At 40.1% G+C, this 16,023-nt stretch overlaps 2 protein-coding genes across 3 annotated transcripts in view; both read left to right on the plus strand.

Annotated features, from left to right (window-relative positions):
• The window catches only part of LOC133570857 (guanine nucleotide-binding protein G(i) subunit alpha-2-like), an 89,873-nt gene extending 85,825 nt beyond the window's left edge, over positions 1 to 4,048 (plus strand). For both annotated transcript variants that reach the window (XM_061923610.1, XM_061923611.1), the window contains exons 8-9: positions 1,532 to 1,724; positions 3,824 to 4,048. In XM_061923610.1, coding sequence (XP_061779594.1) covers positions 1,532 to 1,722 — 191 coding nt within the window. In that variant the 3' untranslated portion in view covers positions 1,723 to 1,724; positions 3,824 to 4,048. The remainder of the gene's footprint in view (positions 1 to 1,531; positions 1,725 to 3,823) is intronic.
• Positions 4,049 to 6,237: 2,189 nt separating this feature from the next.
• Positions 6,238 to 12,042, plus strand: LOC133570736 (PAK4-inhibitor inka2-like). Its single transcript, XM_061923430.1, has 2 exons — positions 6,238 to 6,450; positions 9,561 to 12,042. The coding sequence occupies exons 1-2, from the start codon at positions 6,448 to 6,450 to the stop codon at positions 10,440 to 10,442; spliced, it is 885 nt and encodes a 294-aa protein (XP_061779414.1). The 5' UTR covers positions 6,238 to 6,447; the 3' UTR covers positions 10,443 to 12,042.
• The last annotated feature ends 3,981 nt before the right edge of the window (positions 12,043 to 16,023 follow it).

Below are 16,023 nucleotides of genomic sequence, written 5' to 3' on the forward strand. Positions count from 1 at the left end.
TCAATGATGATTGGTTGGTTTGTGTATAAGAAAATCCATGATTGGTTGGTTGGTTTACTATGATGAGTCACGATTGGTTAAGATTAGGGCAAAACATTACGGACAGCTCAATCAGGTTACACGCCCTGGACCTGCGGCCCCCAGACCCCCGGCTTATTTTCAGTCTTTTACATTAAGTTCAAATCACATGCCTGCAAAAGGCTAAAGAAAGACTGTCTAATTCAGTGTTTTTCAACCACTAGTGTGCGTGAGATACAGTCAGGTGTGCCGTGGGAGATTATCTAATTTCACCTATTTGGGTTAAAAATATTTTTTGCAAACCAGTAATTATAGTCTGCAAATTATGTGTTGTTGTTGAGTGTCGGTGCTGTCTAGAGCTCGGCAGAGTAACCGTGTAATAATCTTCCATATGAGTAGGTGGCAGCCGGTAGCTAATTGCTTTGTAGATGTCAGAAACAGTGGGAGGCAGTGTGCAGGTAAAAAGGTGTGTAATGCTTAAACCAAAAATAAACAAAAGGTGAGTGCCCCTAAGAAAAGGCATTGAAGCTTAGGGATGGCTATGCAGAACGAAACTAAAACCTAACTGGCTACAAAGTAAACAAAAGCAGAATGATGGACGACAGCAAAGACTTACTGTGGAGCAAAGACAGCATCCACAATGTACATCCGAACATGACATGACTATCAACAATGTCTCCACAAAGAAGGATAAAAACAACAGAAATATTCTTGATTGCTAAAACAAAGTAGATGCGGGAAATATCGCTCAAAGGAAGACATGAAACTGCTTCAGGAAAATACCAAAAAAAGAGAAAAAGCCACCAAAATAGGAGCGCAAGACAAGAACTAAAACACTACACACAGGAAAACAGCAAAAAACTCAAAAAAAGTCAGTGTGATGTGACAGGTCGTGACAGTACACCTACTTTGAGACAAGAGCTATAGTGATGCATGGTTGGTTATGGTTTAAAGTCGTATCCAACAATTGCGACAACGACTTTTTACTGTCAACTGAGTTTCGTTTTTTAATGATTTCTGCTAGTGGTGTGCCTCCGGATTTTTTCAACGCAAAAAATGTGCCTTGGCTCAAAAATGGTTGAAAAACACTGGTCTAATTGACAGGACTCCATTTCTAAGGCCAGACTGCACAAATGCAAGTCAAAGATTGTCTGTATGACAAGAGCGCTCTGTTTTCAAGGTCTGACTGAAAAAGTACTAGTCAAAGATTTTCTAAATGACAGGAGCATTCGCTGTCTTTAAGGTCTAAATGTAAAAATGTTAGTTAAAGATTGTCTTTGTGACAGGACTCCATTTCCAAGGGTCAGACTGCACAAATGCTAGTCAAAGAGCCTCTATATGACAAGAGAAGTCTGCTATTGTGCTCTGCTGTTTTTGGAATGTGCTGTAAAAAGGTGGCAGGTTGCTATGTCGTGCAGGGTCCACATTCGAAAAGCGCCGCACTCGCACAGCTGGACGCTCTGCGGGTCTCCAAAAGTTAAAGCTAACTCTCCAAACGTGTTCCTCTCCTCAGGCGCCAACAAGTTTGAGGAGGCGGCGAGCTACATTCAGAGCAAGTTTGAGGAGCTGAACAAGAAGAAGGACACCAAGGAGATCTACACACACTTCACGTGTGCCACAGACACCAAAAACGTGCAGTTTGTCTTCGATGCCGTCACAGACGTCATCATCAAAAACAACCTGAAAGACTGCGGCCTCTTCTGAAGGTACGCTGACTTTTTGCAGCAACTTTTTCTTCTTACTAGCTATCAGCATGTAAACATCAATCAATCAATTAATCAATGTTTACTTATATAGCCCTAAATCACGAGTGTCTCAAAGGGCTGCACAAGCCACAACGACATTCTCGGCTCAGATCTCACATCAGGGCAAGGAAAAACTCAACCCAATGGGATAACAATGAGAAACCTTGGAGGGGACCGCAGATGTGGGGATCCTCCCCCTGGGCGACCGGTGCAATGAACGTCGAGTGGATTTAGCATAATATTGTGAGAGTCTAGTCCATAGTGGATCTAACATAATAGTGAGAGTCCAGTCCATAGTGGGGCCAGCAGAAGACCATCCCGAGCGGAGACAGGTCAGCAGCGCAGAGATGTTCCCAACCGATGCACAGGCGAGTGGTCCACCCTGGACAGCCAGCACTTCATCCATGGCCACCGGACCTGTGTGTCTCCCCTTCCACAAAGGGGAGGAGGGCAGAGCAGAAAAGAAACGGCAGATCAACTGGTCTAAGAGGGGGGTCTATTTAAAGGCTAGAGTATACAAATGAGTTTTAAGATGGGACTTAAATGCTTCTACTGAGGTAGCATTTCTAACTGTTACCGGGAGGGCATTCCATAGTACTGGAGCCCGAATAGAAAACGCTCTATAGCCCGCAGACTTTTTTTGGGCTCTGGGAATCACTAATAAGGGCCAGTTCTTTGAACGCAGATTTCTTGCCGGGACATATGGTACAATACAATCAGCAAGATAGGATGGAGCTAGACCGTGTAGTATTTTATACGTAAATGGTAAAACCTTAAAGTCACATCTTAAGTGCACAGGAAGCCAGTGCAGGTGAGCCAGTATAGGCGTAATATGATCAAACTTTCTAGTTCTTGTCAAAAGTCTAGCAGCCGCATTTTGTACCAACTGTAATCTTTTAATGCTAGACATAGGGAGACCCGGTAATAATAGGTTACAGTAATCGAGACGAGACGTAACGAACGCATGAATAATGACCTCAGCGTCGGTAGTGGATAAAATGGAACGAATTTTAGCGATATTATGGAGATGAAAGAAGGCCGTTTTAGTAACACTCCTAATATGTGACTCAAATGAGAGAGTTGGGTTGAAGATAATACCCAGATTCTTTACCGAGTCGCCTTGTGTAATTGTTTGGTTGTCAAATGTTAAGGTGGTATTATTAAATAAATGTCGGCGTCTAGCAGGACCGATAATCAGCATTTCCGTTTTCTTGGCGTTGAATTGCAAGAAGTTAGCGGACATCCATTGTTTAATTTCATTAAGACACGCCTCCAGCTGACTACAATCCGGCGTGTTGGTCAGCTTTAGGGGCATGTAGAGTTGGGTGTCATCAGCATAACAGTGAAAGCTAACACCGTATTTGCGTATGATGTCACCTAGCGGCAGCATGTAAATACTAAAGAGTGCAGGGCCAAGAACCGATCCCTGGGGAACTCCACATGTTACCTTAACATAGTCCGAGGTCACATTGTTATGGGAGACGCACTGCATCCTGTCAGTAAGATAAGAGTTAAACCACGACAAGGCTAAGTCTGACATACCAATACGTGTTTTGATACGCTCTAATAAAATATTATGATCGACGGTATCGAAAGCAGCGCTAAGATCAAGAAGCAGCAACATGGATGACGCATCAGAATCCATCGTTTTTTTTTATCGTGCTCTGTTTGTGTTGTGTTGTGCTTGCTCGTTTCTCTTGTGTTATCTTTTAACCTGCCCATTGTACAGCACTTTGGCTACCACTGTGGTACATTTTTAAATGTGCTTTATAAATAAAGTTCATTTGTTTTGATTTGATTTAGTTAGCAGTAGATCATTAGTCATTTTTGTGAGGGCTGTCTCCGTGGAGTGATTTGCCCTGAAACCGGACTGAAAGGGTTCACAGAGATTGTTAGACGCTAAGTGTTGATTTAGCTGCTGTGCAACAATTTTTTAATATATTGATATATTGATATTGTTGAGTACTGGTATCAATTCCAATGTAGCAGGAATAGGTAACGTATGGTTTCAAATGTGAAAGATATCATCACTTATCAACGTATTGTTTGTTTTTATGCAGATGCAGCATGAAGATGATGATTATGATGATGATTTTCATCATAGAAACCGTTCAAGATTACTGGAAAGACAAACGTTTGAACATTTTTTGTCTGAACTTTGACCTGGAATACTTTGTCACACAAACACACACACACGCACGCACACACCCCTTTAATAAACATTTTAGCTCATTCCATAATGTTTATTCAACAAAAGAAAAACAATAAAAAAAACTTGTCATCCATCTTTCAGGACCTTTTTAAGAAGAAGTCACATTTCAATCCAATTCACGAATATCTTTTTTTTTTTAATGACAAGAGATGGTGAATGAAATCACTTTTATACAACAACAATAATAATAATATTGTCCTGCATGACATTCCATTAATAAGCCTGCCCCCTCTTCTCCTCTTAAAATGTTTACAAAAAAACTATCTGTGAGCTTTGAAATGATTTATGTCGCTAATTGTTGTTTGTTTTGATTGACTTGTTTATGTTTGTGCCTTGGTTTCGGTTTACTTCATGGAAAATTATTCTGTAGGGCTAATTTCTACTATTCATGTTCATAAATGTATTTAACGAAAGTCAGTTCATGTCTGATTTTTTTTCTGTTTTTCTTCAAAAAATGAGAATCAAGTGAGAGAAAAAAATAAACGTTCTCAAATTGTTTGATTTTCATTAATTTTAGGAGAGTTTTCATGTGCAATATAATTTAAAAATAAAATGTAATATTATTACGATTGTCTTCTTTTCATTCTCTAAGTCCCAAAATCCCAAGTACAGTCGTCCTTCCCGAGTCCACATTTGCGACTTCGCCCTATTTTTTAGGATGTCCTTTTCAGATTTTTTTTTTTGTCAAATCTGATCTTTTAATGTAGTTGTTTACATTATTAAAATTTTTTATCCAGACTCCAATGTGAATGCAAACTGACCCAAATACAGACATGGCCTCATGACGTCACATGTCCTGCAGTGTTTACGGAAGTAAACTCGGAAGTAAACATGCTTTAATTCTCGTCGTTTCAGTACTGGCACATTTGTGGCAATTTCAAGGATTTTGTGCAATCAAAGTCAACCATTTTCATAACCGTGGAGAAGATTATTAAAGAAGATGTCTCTCGCATTTATGGGGACATTTGCCTCGATTTTACCATGAATTGATTAACGTGGACCCCGACTTAAACAAGTTGAAAAACTTATTGGGGTGTTACCATTTAGTGGTCAATTGTACGGAATATGTACTGTACTGTGCAACAATCTACTAATACAAGTCTCAATCAATCAATCAATCAATGTCTGCTCTGAAAAGCGTGTTGGCGATCAGTGGTGGAACATTGATTGACGTGAGTTCCTAAAACATTATTTTTGTCCTTATCTGCTATTTTGTCAGCTATTTATTTGTTATCCGTCTATTTCGGTGAATAATGATGACTCTTCTAATAAGCCTCATCATTATTCACCATTATGTGACCCGAGCGCGGGAGAGTTCACACTAAAGTCGCATCATAACACTATCTGATTGATTTGAAATATGCATTTTCTACCGATTGTCCCTCTTGGGGTCACAGGGGTGCTGGAGCCTATCCCAGCTGCATAAAGCGGGGTACACCCTGCACACCTCATAGCAGGGCCGAAAACTCATAATAATAATGTCTATAATATTGCTGACAGAAAAACAACTTATTTGCTCGCAACACAGAAACCTCCTGAGGGCCAAGCCCCCCTGCTCCTCTAATCTAGTGACGCCCCTGAGCAGCGAAGCATTCGGCATTAAAACAATGAAACGTTTGACGCAAACGTGTGAAAAATTTTAATGCAACATCCATCCATCCATCCATTTTCTACCGCTTGTCCCTTTCGGGGTGTAGATACTTTTATTTTCTCAAAATCATTCGTTGTTTTTATGGTTTCAAAATTCCATGGACACAGAAGGACTTTGAGGGCCAAAATAATTTAAATCATAGTGTGCTAATATCACAAGTCATGACCACAAGTCACCACCAGGTGGCGACTTGTGTCGTGCTCATAATGTAAGGCCAGCCAGATTTTTACAAAGGCTAAAATGTGGACTTTATTAAAACGTTCTCGTTTCTAGATACACCCCTGCATATTATATGATAATCATCATTTTCTCACTGGATGTTTATTCTTTTGCAATTGGTTTTAAATTGAACCTGATGGCAAAACTCTTTAAATGTCGACTTGACGTGCAATATTATATTTCTCAGGGCAATAAATTGATCACAATATTATAAAAATGCCTGATGTTTTACCAAACGATATTCTAATAAATAACATATAGTTGATTTTAAATGCTATTTTTATGATGGAATTCATTTGAACTTTTCACTCACTTAATAAACAGTAGTATTAAGAAAGGAGGCGGGGCTTTGTGTGCAGAGCTTCGCTGGTTGGCTGAGAGTTTTGCCTGCGCGGCGCTGATTGGCTGAAGTTAAAGTCTGGTTCCTACAAAGTGTGCTGACAGTTCTCACGTGGAGCAAAAAGAAAGAAAACTGATACAGATAAAGATCAAATGTCAACTTCTGCTTGACAAATAAAAAATTGCATGCCAGATATGTTTATTATTACTCTTATTGTCTGCTTTCAAAAGAGTTTGGACATCATTGAAGACTCTTCCAAGTAATGGTAAGTTTTTTCCTAACTCCATTTTTAACTCTTTAAAAAAAAAAAAGACAAAAAAAAAGATCTTATTCTCTTTACATGTTCAGTGCATTGAAACCCAGCAGTGTTGTGTTGTGGCTGTGAAAGAAAACATGGTGAAACTGCAGTCGGTCGGGGTGGGGGGTCCCAAATGGTCCCCAAAGACACACAGCTGTGACAACATCACATGTTTGCAAATATACTTGGTACATATATATATATATATATATATATATATATATATATATATATATATATATATATATATATATATATATATATATATATATATATATATATATATGCCTATGTATCCATCCAGCCATCCATTTTCTACCGCTTGTCCCTCCCTGGACCGATCAATCTGGTGGGAGGAAGCGGTTGTAGCTGGAGGGAACCCACAAAGTCACAGGGAGAACATGCACACTCCACATATAAAGACCCTGAGCCCCGGAATCGAACCCAAAACCTTCTCGTTGTGAGGCACGAGCACTAACAACGGTGCCAACGTACTGCTGTGTATATATATATATATATATATATATATATATATATATATATATATATATATATATATATATATATATATGTGTAACAAAGACTTAATTTAGAGTTATTTGGACACTAGGGGAACATATAAGGGTTAGGGTTACTAATAAGCAATAATTCTGAGGTTATTGAGGGAAGACTCTTAGTTAATGGCTTACTGGTTGTATAATAAGGTCATACAGAATAAGGCATTAACAAGTACTTAATAATGACCAATTAAGAGCCAATATGTTACTAATTTGCATGTTAATAAGCAACTAATTAATGGTGAATATGTTCCCCATACTAAAGTGTTACCATATATATATATATATATATATATATGGATATAAATGGATGGATGGATACATATATTATTAATATATATATATGTGTACATACATATATATATATATATATATATATATATATATATGTTAATATACATATATATGTACAGTATAAATATGTATGTATATATACTTGTATGTTCATACAAAATACATTTACCAAATGCTTTTATGTCTGCAACTTGTGGAAGACAGAGCAGACAATAAGGAAGACCTCGTCGATGTTTCTTTAATTATAATTAATTATTAATATTATTAGTTATAATGAGCTTAAACAGTACAATAATTGGACAATGAGATCAGAGCTTCCACTGCTGTCTCATGTCTACTTTTAAGTACCGTATTTTCCGCACCATAAGGCGCCCTGGGTTATAAGCCGCGCCTTCAATGAACGGCATATTTCAAAACTTTGTCCACCTATAAGCCGCCCGGTGTTGTAAGCCGCATCTAACTGCGCTAAAGGAATGTCAAAAAAACAGTCAGATAGGTCAGTCAAACTTTAATAATATATTAAAAACCAGCGTTCTAACAACTCTGTTCACTCCCAAAATGTACGCAAATGTGCAATCACAAACATAGTAAAATTCAAAATAGTGCAGAGCAATAGCAACATAATGTTGCTCGAACGTTAATGTCACAACACACAAAATAAACATAACGCTCACTTTCTGAAGTTATTCTTCATTCATAAATCCCTCGAATTATTCTCCTTCGGTGTCCGAATTGAAAAGTTGGGCGAATGTGGGATCCAAAATGGCCGGCTCCGTCTCGTCGAAGTAATCGGAGTCAGTGTCGCTGTTGTCCAGCAGTTCTGTGAATCCTGCCTTCCGGAAAGCTCGGACCACAGTTGTGACCGAAATATCTGCCCAGGCATTTACGATCCACTGGCAGATGTTGGCGTATGTCGTCCGGCGCTGTCTCCCTGTCTTGGTGAACGTCACGTGTGTTCGCCTTCTGTCATCCACTGTTCCCACGCAGTTAGCAGTCTAGCTTCGAATGCCCTGTTGACACCAATATCTAGCGGCTGGAGGTCTTTTGTCAATCCACCCGGAATGACGGCGAGTATTGAATTAAGCGCGTAAGCGTGTCTCTTAATGTGATGTTATGAGCTAGCAAATATAACAACTACACTACCCAGCATGCAACGATAGTTACGAGCATGCGCGGTAGCCCTGAGAAGCGTTGTTGTATGCTGGGAGTTAGAATGTGGTTATGAGCACGCTGTGAGTAAACGTTGAGAACTCAGTTAACACGCCTCGTCTGCATTATTTATAATTAGACAGACAACACACTTAATAGGAGCCATTTTGGGGTCTTTACATAAACACACAAATGGAAATGAAACGTCACATATCCCAGCATGCACCGCGCGCTTCTTCTTCTTCTACGGGGAAAAAAGATGGCGGCTGTTTACCGTAGTTGCGAGACCGAAACTTTATGAAAATTAATATTAATATTAACCCATATATAAGGCGCACCGGATTATAAGGCGCACTGTCAGCTTTTGAGAAAATTTGTGGTTTTTAGGTGCGCCTTATAGTGCGGAAAATACGGTATGTGTGCTATAAAAGGAACAAAACATCACTACAGTATTGGCTTAACAATTTTGGTTTCAATTCTGTGCTTTTTGAAGTGAAAGTTACAATAAACACGTAAAAAGTGTATAACAAGTTAATTAAATCAGACTTCATGCACCACAAGACGGGTATTCAAAGCTAAAAGCTGACATCTGGCAGTACAATTGCAAGGCAGTACTTTGGTGTACCCAATGAAATGTCCAATCAGCGTGTCAAGTTTGACAGTGTACGCACACCCTCCATCCATCCATTTTCTACCGCTTGTCCCTTTCGAAGTCGCTGGGGGCTGGAGCCTATCCCAGTGGCACTGAAGTGGAAGGCAACGTTTGTAATTATTAGAAAGTTTCCTTAAAGATTAGCGAGTCTACAAAAAGGTCATTGTGGTGCATTCGAGTGCGCTGGTAAATTAGTCAACATCCTCTGAGAGAGATGTGTGTGTGTGTGTGTGTGTGTGTGTGTGTGTGTGTGAGTGCATCCTGCTCTCTGACCGCTGGTGATAATCGTCCAATAAAAAGGCGTCTCTCTGAGGTCAGGAATGTTTTAGCCCTCCAAGTCCAGTGATCTCAGCTGGGAGGAATCTTTTCGGTTTTGGTTGTGTTGCAGTCAGGACTTTAAGAGTTTGTGTTTGTTTGTGTCCTAGTTGTGTGTGCGACACTCCAGTGACCGCGGTCACGTGATGGCGAGCAGGCCGAGGCCGCTGAGCGAGCCGTGTGTCCGCTCCTCCTTCGTGGCCACGCGTCACTGCAGGCAAGGAGTTCAGCAGCAGGAGCGACTGTCCTGTCAGCGCATGTCCGAGGTCAACGCTTACGACTCGGCCTGCTGCCTCGCCAACCCTCCGGAGGAAGAAGGCGAAGGCGAGGAAGACGGCGAGCGATGGACTCAAGGCTTCCCCGGCAGCGTGGACTTTGATTCTGGCTACTCGGAGGCCTCTTGGCAGGACGAAGGTGTGGTTCTGAGACGGGCAAGAAACGTCAGGGTGTCCTCGTCCGCCTGCCTGCGCACAAACACGGGCCCTGCGGGCCGGGTGCGCCCCAAATCCACTTCTGACGCCTGCTTGGAGCGCTGGACATCCTTCGAGGCCAGCGAGCCGGAGGACTGGACGGCGTCCTTGCTGAGCCGCAGCCGGAACAGACAGCCTCTGGTTCTGGGGGACAACAGTTTTGCAGATCTGATCAAGAACTGGATGGACCTCCCAGAGTGTCCGGACCAGGTGGAACTAAAGCCCAGCGTTGGGCGACGTCTGGCCAAAGACATTTTAGTCAACATGAGGCGCAGACTGGCGAGCGTGTCCAAAAGTGTGGAGATGAGGCCCAGGACAGCAGAGTCCACTCAGGCGGGACGGACTACTGACGCCCCCAAGCGCATGTCCTGCCCTGTGGGACACCCACGTCTCAAACCTTTCTTCCACCAGTCTCACACGGGCCTTCACGCGCTCCACTCAGACTGGCATCATTTCACCGCCCTCATGAAGACGGGCAGTCGACAGCCCATAATATGCAACGACATCATCACCTACATATGACTCATAATTCTACTGACATTTTCCACTAAATCATCATCCTTCTTTTTTATCTTAAAAAGCAATAAAAACATTTCCTATAAAAGTCTTTCTGTTGTCTCTCCTTATAGCTAGAAACTTAACTCCACCCCTAGTCACCAACTTAACTCTTAATAACTAACCTTACCCCTAGTTACCAGCCTTAACCCTAATAACCAACATCACCCCTAGTTACCAGCCTTACCCCTATTTACCAGTCGTACTGCTAGTTACCAACCCTAGTTACCAACCTCACCCCTAATTTGCAACCCTAGTTTCCAGCCTTTCTGATAGTTACAAACTGTACCCCTAGATAGCAACTCTAGTTACCAGCCTCACTCTTAATAACTTACCTCATCCCTAGTTACCAGCCTTAACCATAATAACCAACCTCACCCCTGGTTACCAGCCTTACCCCTAGTTACCAACCTCACCCCTAATTAGCAACCCTAGTCACCAGCCCCACTGCTAGTTACCACCATACAACTACTTACCAACCCTATTTACCAAACTTACTAATACTTACCAACCCTAGTTACTAAACTTACAACTACTTAGCAAGCCTAGTTACCAGCCTTACTCCTAATTACCAACTGTAGTTACCAACCATACCACTAGCTACCAACCTTACCCTTAGTTACCAACTCTATTGACCAACCTTTACCCCAGTTACCAACCCTAGGTACCAGCCTTATCCTTAGTTACCAACCCTAGTTACCAGCATTACATCTGGTCAACATCCTTACCCGTAGTTAACAACCCTAGTTACCAACCATACCCATATTTACCAACCCTAGTTATCAACCCTTGTTACCAACCTTAACCTTAGCTACCAACCATATATACTAACCTTATCGCTAGTTACCAACCCTAGTTACTAACCCTACTTACCAAACTGACCACTAGTTACCAAACTTAGCGAACAGCCTTACCCCTCTTTACCAACCCTAGTTACTAAACCTTTATTGCCAACCCTAGTTACCAATCTTAACCCTAATTACCAACCATAACCTCTTTGTTACCAACCCTAGTTACTAACATTACCCTCAGATGCCAACCCTAACCTTATTTAAAACCCTATTCATCAACTTAACCTTTACCAACCTTACCAACAGTAGTTACCAGCCTTAATGCTAGTTACCAACCCTAATTACCAACATTACCCCTAGTTATCAACCATAGTTACCAGCCTTACTGCTAGTTACCAAACATACACCAACTTATCAACCCTAGTTACCAAACGTATAGCTACTTACCCACCCTAGTTACCAGCGTTACTCCTAATTACCAGAGGTGGGACCAAGTCATTGTTTTGCAAGTCACAAGTAAGTCTCAAGTCTTTGCCCTCAAGTCTCGAGTCAAGTCCCGAGTCAAGACAGGCAAGTCCCGAGTCAAGTCCAAAGTCAAGACTGGAAAGTCTCAAGTCAAGTCCCAAGTCCTGCATTTTGAGTTTTGAGGCCCTACAAGTCCTTTTAACCACAGACTAATACACAGATTGTGTATGCTTTTCAAACACTGTATTTATGTATTAAAACAAGTGCATTTGAAATTGCAGGAAAAAAAATAGTGCTGACATTGCACTTCATTATAGCACTTTTAACTAGTCATTTTAAACATTTAACTCATTCCTTTACAGAATAAACACATTTGGAAAAACAAGTGCAACTCTACTTATTTGCACAAAAGTGTTAACATTGTATTTCCATGGCATATTGCATTGTAACTAGTTCCACAGCAGTTTCTGTCCTGTTCTTACCTTATCTCATTGATCTCATCTCATACTGTATGCGTGTTGATGTGTGCGTACACATGAAAAACATAACAAATACATGAACATAACAATCAAACCCTATCTTTAAACCAAAACCTTATTTACTAGCTCTGATTTCACGGGGTTCTCCTTCACTCCCCACAATTTGGGAAGAAACACATGTGAGTCAAATCAAATAACTATAATAACTATAATAATAATAATAATAATAATAATAATAATAATAATAATAATATTATTAATAATAATAATAATAATAATAGTAATAATATTAATAATAATAATAATAACTACTCTTCAGTGCTGCCTAGTGGGCAGCCTATAAAAATACAACTTGTAATCGTGAGCTCAAGAAAAGGAAAAAAGTGGGGAAAAGAGATGAAATAATATAATACATTTTATCATAAATATAAAGAGATGTAAGTGTCAAAACAAAGTATTTACATAAAGTATTACCAACAATAGTTCATTTACTGAGCAGTTTTGACAGAACAAAACATTTGTGTGGCCTCATTTTAAAATCTACATGGCAACACGCACACGCACACACACACACACACACCTAGACTCAATCCACACAAGGTAGACTACTGTTTTTTTTATATACTATGTTTAATTGCTCGCAAAAAGCCGCTGCCTGGAGATCGCAAAAAGCCGCTGCCTGACCAGGGCTCAGAAAATCTGCAAAGACTCCTCCCACCCCCACCAAGGACTGTTTTCACTGCTGGACTCTAGAAAGAGGTTCCGCAGCCTCCGAAGCAGAACCTCCAGGTTCTGTAACAGCTTCTTCCCTCAGGCCGTAAGACTCTTGAACGCATCATAATTAAATTATCCCCTCAACTCCCCCCAAAATGGATTAAGTCACTGGAATAAAAAAGACAATATAACATACATCCATAAACGTGGACGCATGTGAAAAAGTGCAATATATTTATCTGTACAGTAATCTATTTATTTATTTATATATATTTATTTATTTTATATATATATTTATATATTATTTATATATATTTATTTATTTATATATGCACCTTATTACTTTTTTTATCCTGCACTACCATGAGCTTATGTAACGAAATGTCGTTCATATCTGTGCTGTAAAGTTCAAATTTGAATGACAATAAAAAGGAAGTATAAGTCTAAGTCTAATTGTGTTTGTTAATTTCCTGCTTTAGGTGAGAACCTTGCATAAGCCCTTTTTGGGTTTCTTTTCTCACCTGCACTGATTTCTTATTACGTATTTCTCACTACTCATTTCTTGTCTCTATGTTTTTTTTTTACAATGTTACCTTTTGGACTGTTTGTATTGTGCGAATAAATAAATAAATAAATACAATTAAATATTAAAAAACATACACTTTCTACAGCATCATCACTTATGTAATAACAAGACAGGTATTAATAGGATGCATTACCATTCTTACAAAATAGAACAAGAAAGATGCATGATATTAAAATCAAAAGCGATGATTGCGACAACAAACTTTCTTCTTCCAGAAATTACCGACACCCTGGCTGAAGTTACAAATCTTTCGTAATCGGATTTTGTGTGTGTGTGTGCCTATAAAATATTGTAGCTTTTGTACAGGTGTTCAAAAGATGACGAGGAGATGCTCGGCCAACAATCACACATCTTACAGACTGTTGAAGAGTCTGTAAGATGTGTTTTTCTAGCATTTATGGCAGTGATAAATGTTGGCTTGCACACTCCCTGGGCTTGTGGTGGCTCATCAGGTTTAATTTTTGAATAAATGCACCTCTTTTTCACTTTTAATATGTACCTCTACTGGCCAAAACATCACAGAAAGTGCATCACAGATCCTTTCTGCTACATCTTATTCTGTGTTGTGAAGCGGTGTTACGCCACACCTGCAGTTATGCTGCACTGACACACTGCCATTAGCATTTGTTTACCAGCGATTGCCAACCGGAAGCACCAAATCTGCATTTGTGACAGACTTCCACAAATAGATTAACACTGTACACGGAAACGCTGAATTTTTTTTTCCAAGACAGCAGGCGCTGAGTTTTGACGCCTTTTGCACAGGAAAAATGTTGTACAATATTCTGTACTGACGATACTGAAAAAAGCAGGTATCCATGTATGTTGGTATCGAAGTACTGATACTTTTTACAACCTCAAATCCCTCTATCGACATCATGCATCATCGAAGCAAATTTTCCGACTAGTGGCTGCTCTAAGGAGTAAAAAGATTTCAATATTACAAAACCTAAAACCAGTGAAGTTGGCACGTTGTGTAAATGGTGAATAAAAACAAAATACAATGATTTGCAAATCCTTTTAAACTTATATTCAATTGAATGGACTGCAACGATCGAACTGGAAAACGTTTTTTTTTTGTGCAAATATTTGCTCATTTGGAATTTGATGCCTGCAACATGTTTCAAAAAAGCTGGCACAAGTGGCAAAAAAGACTGAGAAAGCTGAGGAATGCTCATCAAACACTGAATTGGAACATCCCACAGGTGAACAGGCTAATTGGGAACAGGTGGGTGCCATGATTGGGTATAAAAGTAGATTCCATGAAATGCTCAGTCATTCACAAACAAGGATGGTGCGAGGGTCACCACTTTGTCAACAAATGCGTGAGCAAATTGTCGAACAGTTTAAGGACAACATTTCTCAACCAGCTATTGCAAGGAATTTAGGAATTTCACCATCTACGGTCCGTAATATCATCAAAAGTTTCAGAGAATCTGGAGAAATCACAGCACGTAAGCGATGATATTACGGACCTTCGATCCCTCAGGCGGTACTGCATCAAAAACCGACATCAGTGTGTCAAGGATATCACCACATGGGCTCAGGAACACTACAGAAAACCACTGTCAGTAACTTCAGTTCGTCGCTACGTCTGTAAGTGCAAGGCAAAACTCTACTATGCAAAGCCAAAGTCATTTATCAACAACACCCAGAAACGCTGAGCTCATTTAAGATTGACTTTTGCAAAGTGGAAAAGTGTTTTGTGGTCTGACGAGTCCACATTTCAAATTGTTTTTGGAAAATGTGGACGTCGTGTCCTCCGGACCAAAGAGGAAAAGAACCATCTGGATTGTTCTAGGCGCAAAGTTCAAAAGCCAGCATCTGTGATGGTATGGGGGTGCATTAGTGCCCAAGGCATGGGTAACTTACACATCTGTGAAGGCGCCATTAATGCTGAAAGGTACATACAGGTTTTGGAGCAACATATGTTACCATCCAAGCAACGTTATCATGGACGCCCCTGCTTATTTCAGCAAGACAATGCCAAGCCACGCGTTACAACAGCGTGGCTTCCTAGTAAAAGAGTGCCGGTACTAGAATGGCCTGCCTGTAGTCCAGACCTGTCTCCCATTGAAAATGTGTGGCACATTAAGAAGCGTAAAATACGACAACGGAGACCCCCGGACTGTTGAACAACTTAAGCTGTACATCAAGCAAGAATGGGAAAGAATTCCACCTGAAAAGCTTCAAAAATTGGTCTCCTCAGTTCCCAAACATTTACTGGGTGTTGTTAAAAGGAAAGGCCATGTAACACAGTGGTAAAAATGCCCCCTGTGCCAACTTGTTTGCAATGTGTTGCTGCCATTAAATTCTAAGTTAATGATTATTTGCAAAAAAAAGTTTCTCAGTTCAAACATTAAATATCTTGTCTTTGCAGTCTATTCAATTGAATATAAGTTGAAAAGAATTTGCAAATCATCGTATTCTGTTTTTATTTACGAATTACACAACGTGCCAACTTCCCTGGTTTTGGGTTTTGTATATAAGTGGCTGCTAGCCACTTTAAACAG

The sequence above is a fragment of the Nerophis lumbriciformis genome, linkage group LG28 (genome assembly GCF_033978685.3).
Source record: "Nerophis lumbriciformis linkage group LG28, RoL_Nlum_v2.1, whole genome shotgun sequence".
Lineage (NCBI taxonomy): Eukaryota > Metazoa > Chordata > Actinopteri > Syngnathiformes > Syngnathidae > Nerophis > Nerophis lumbriciformis.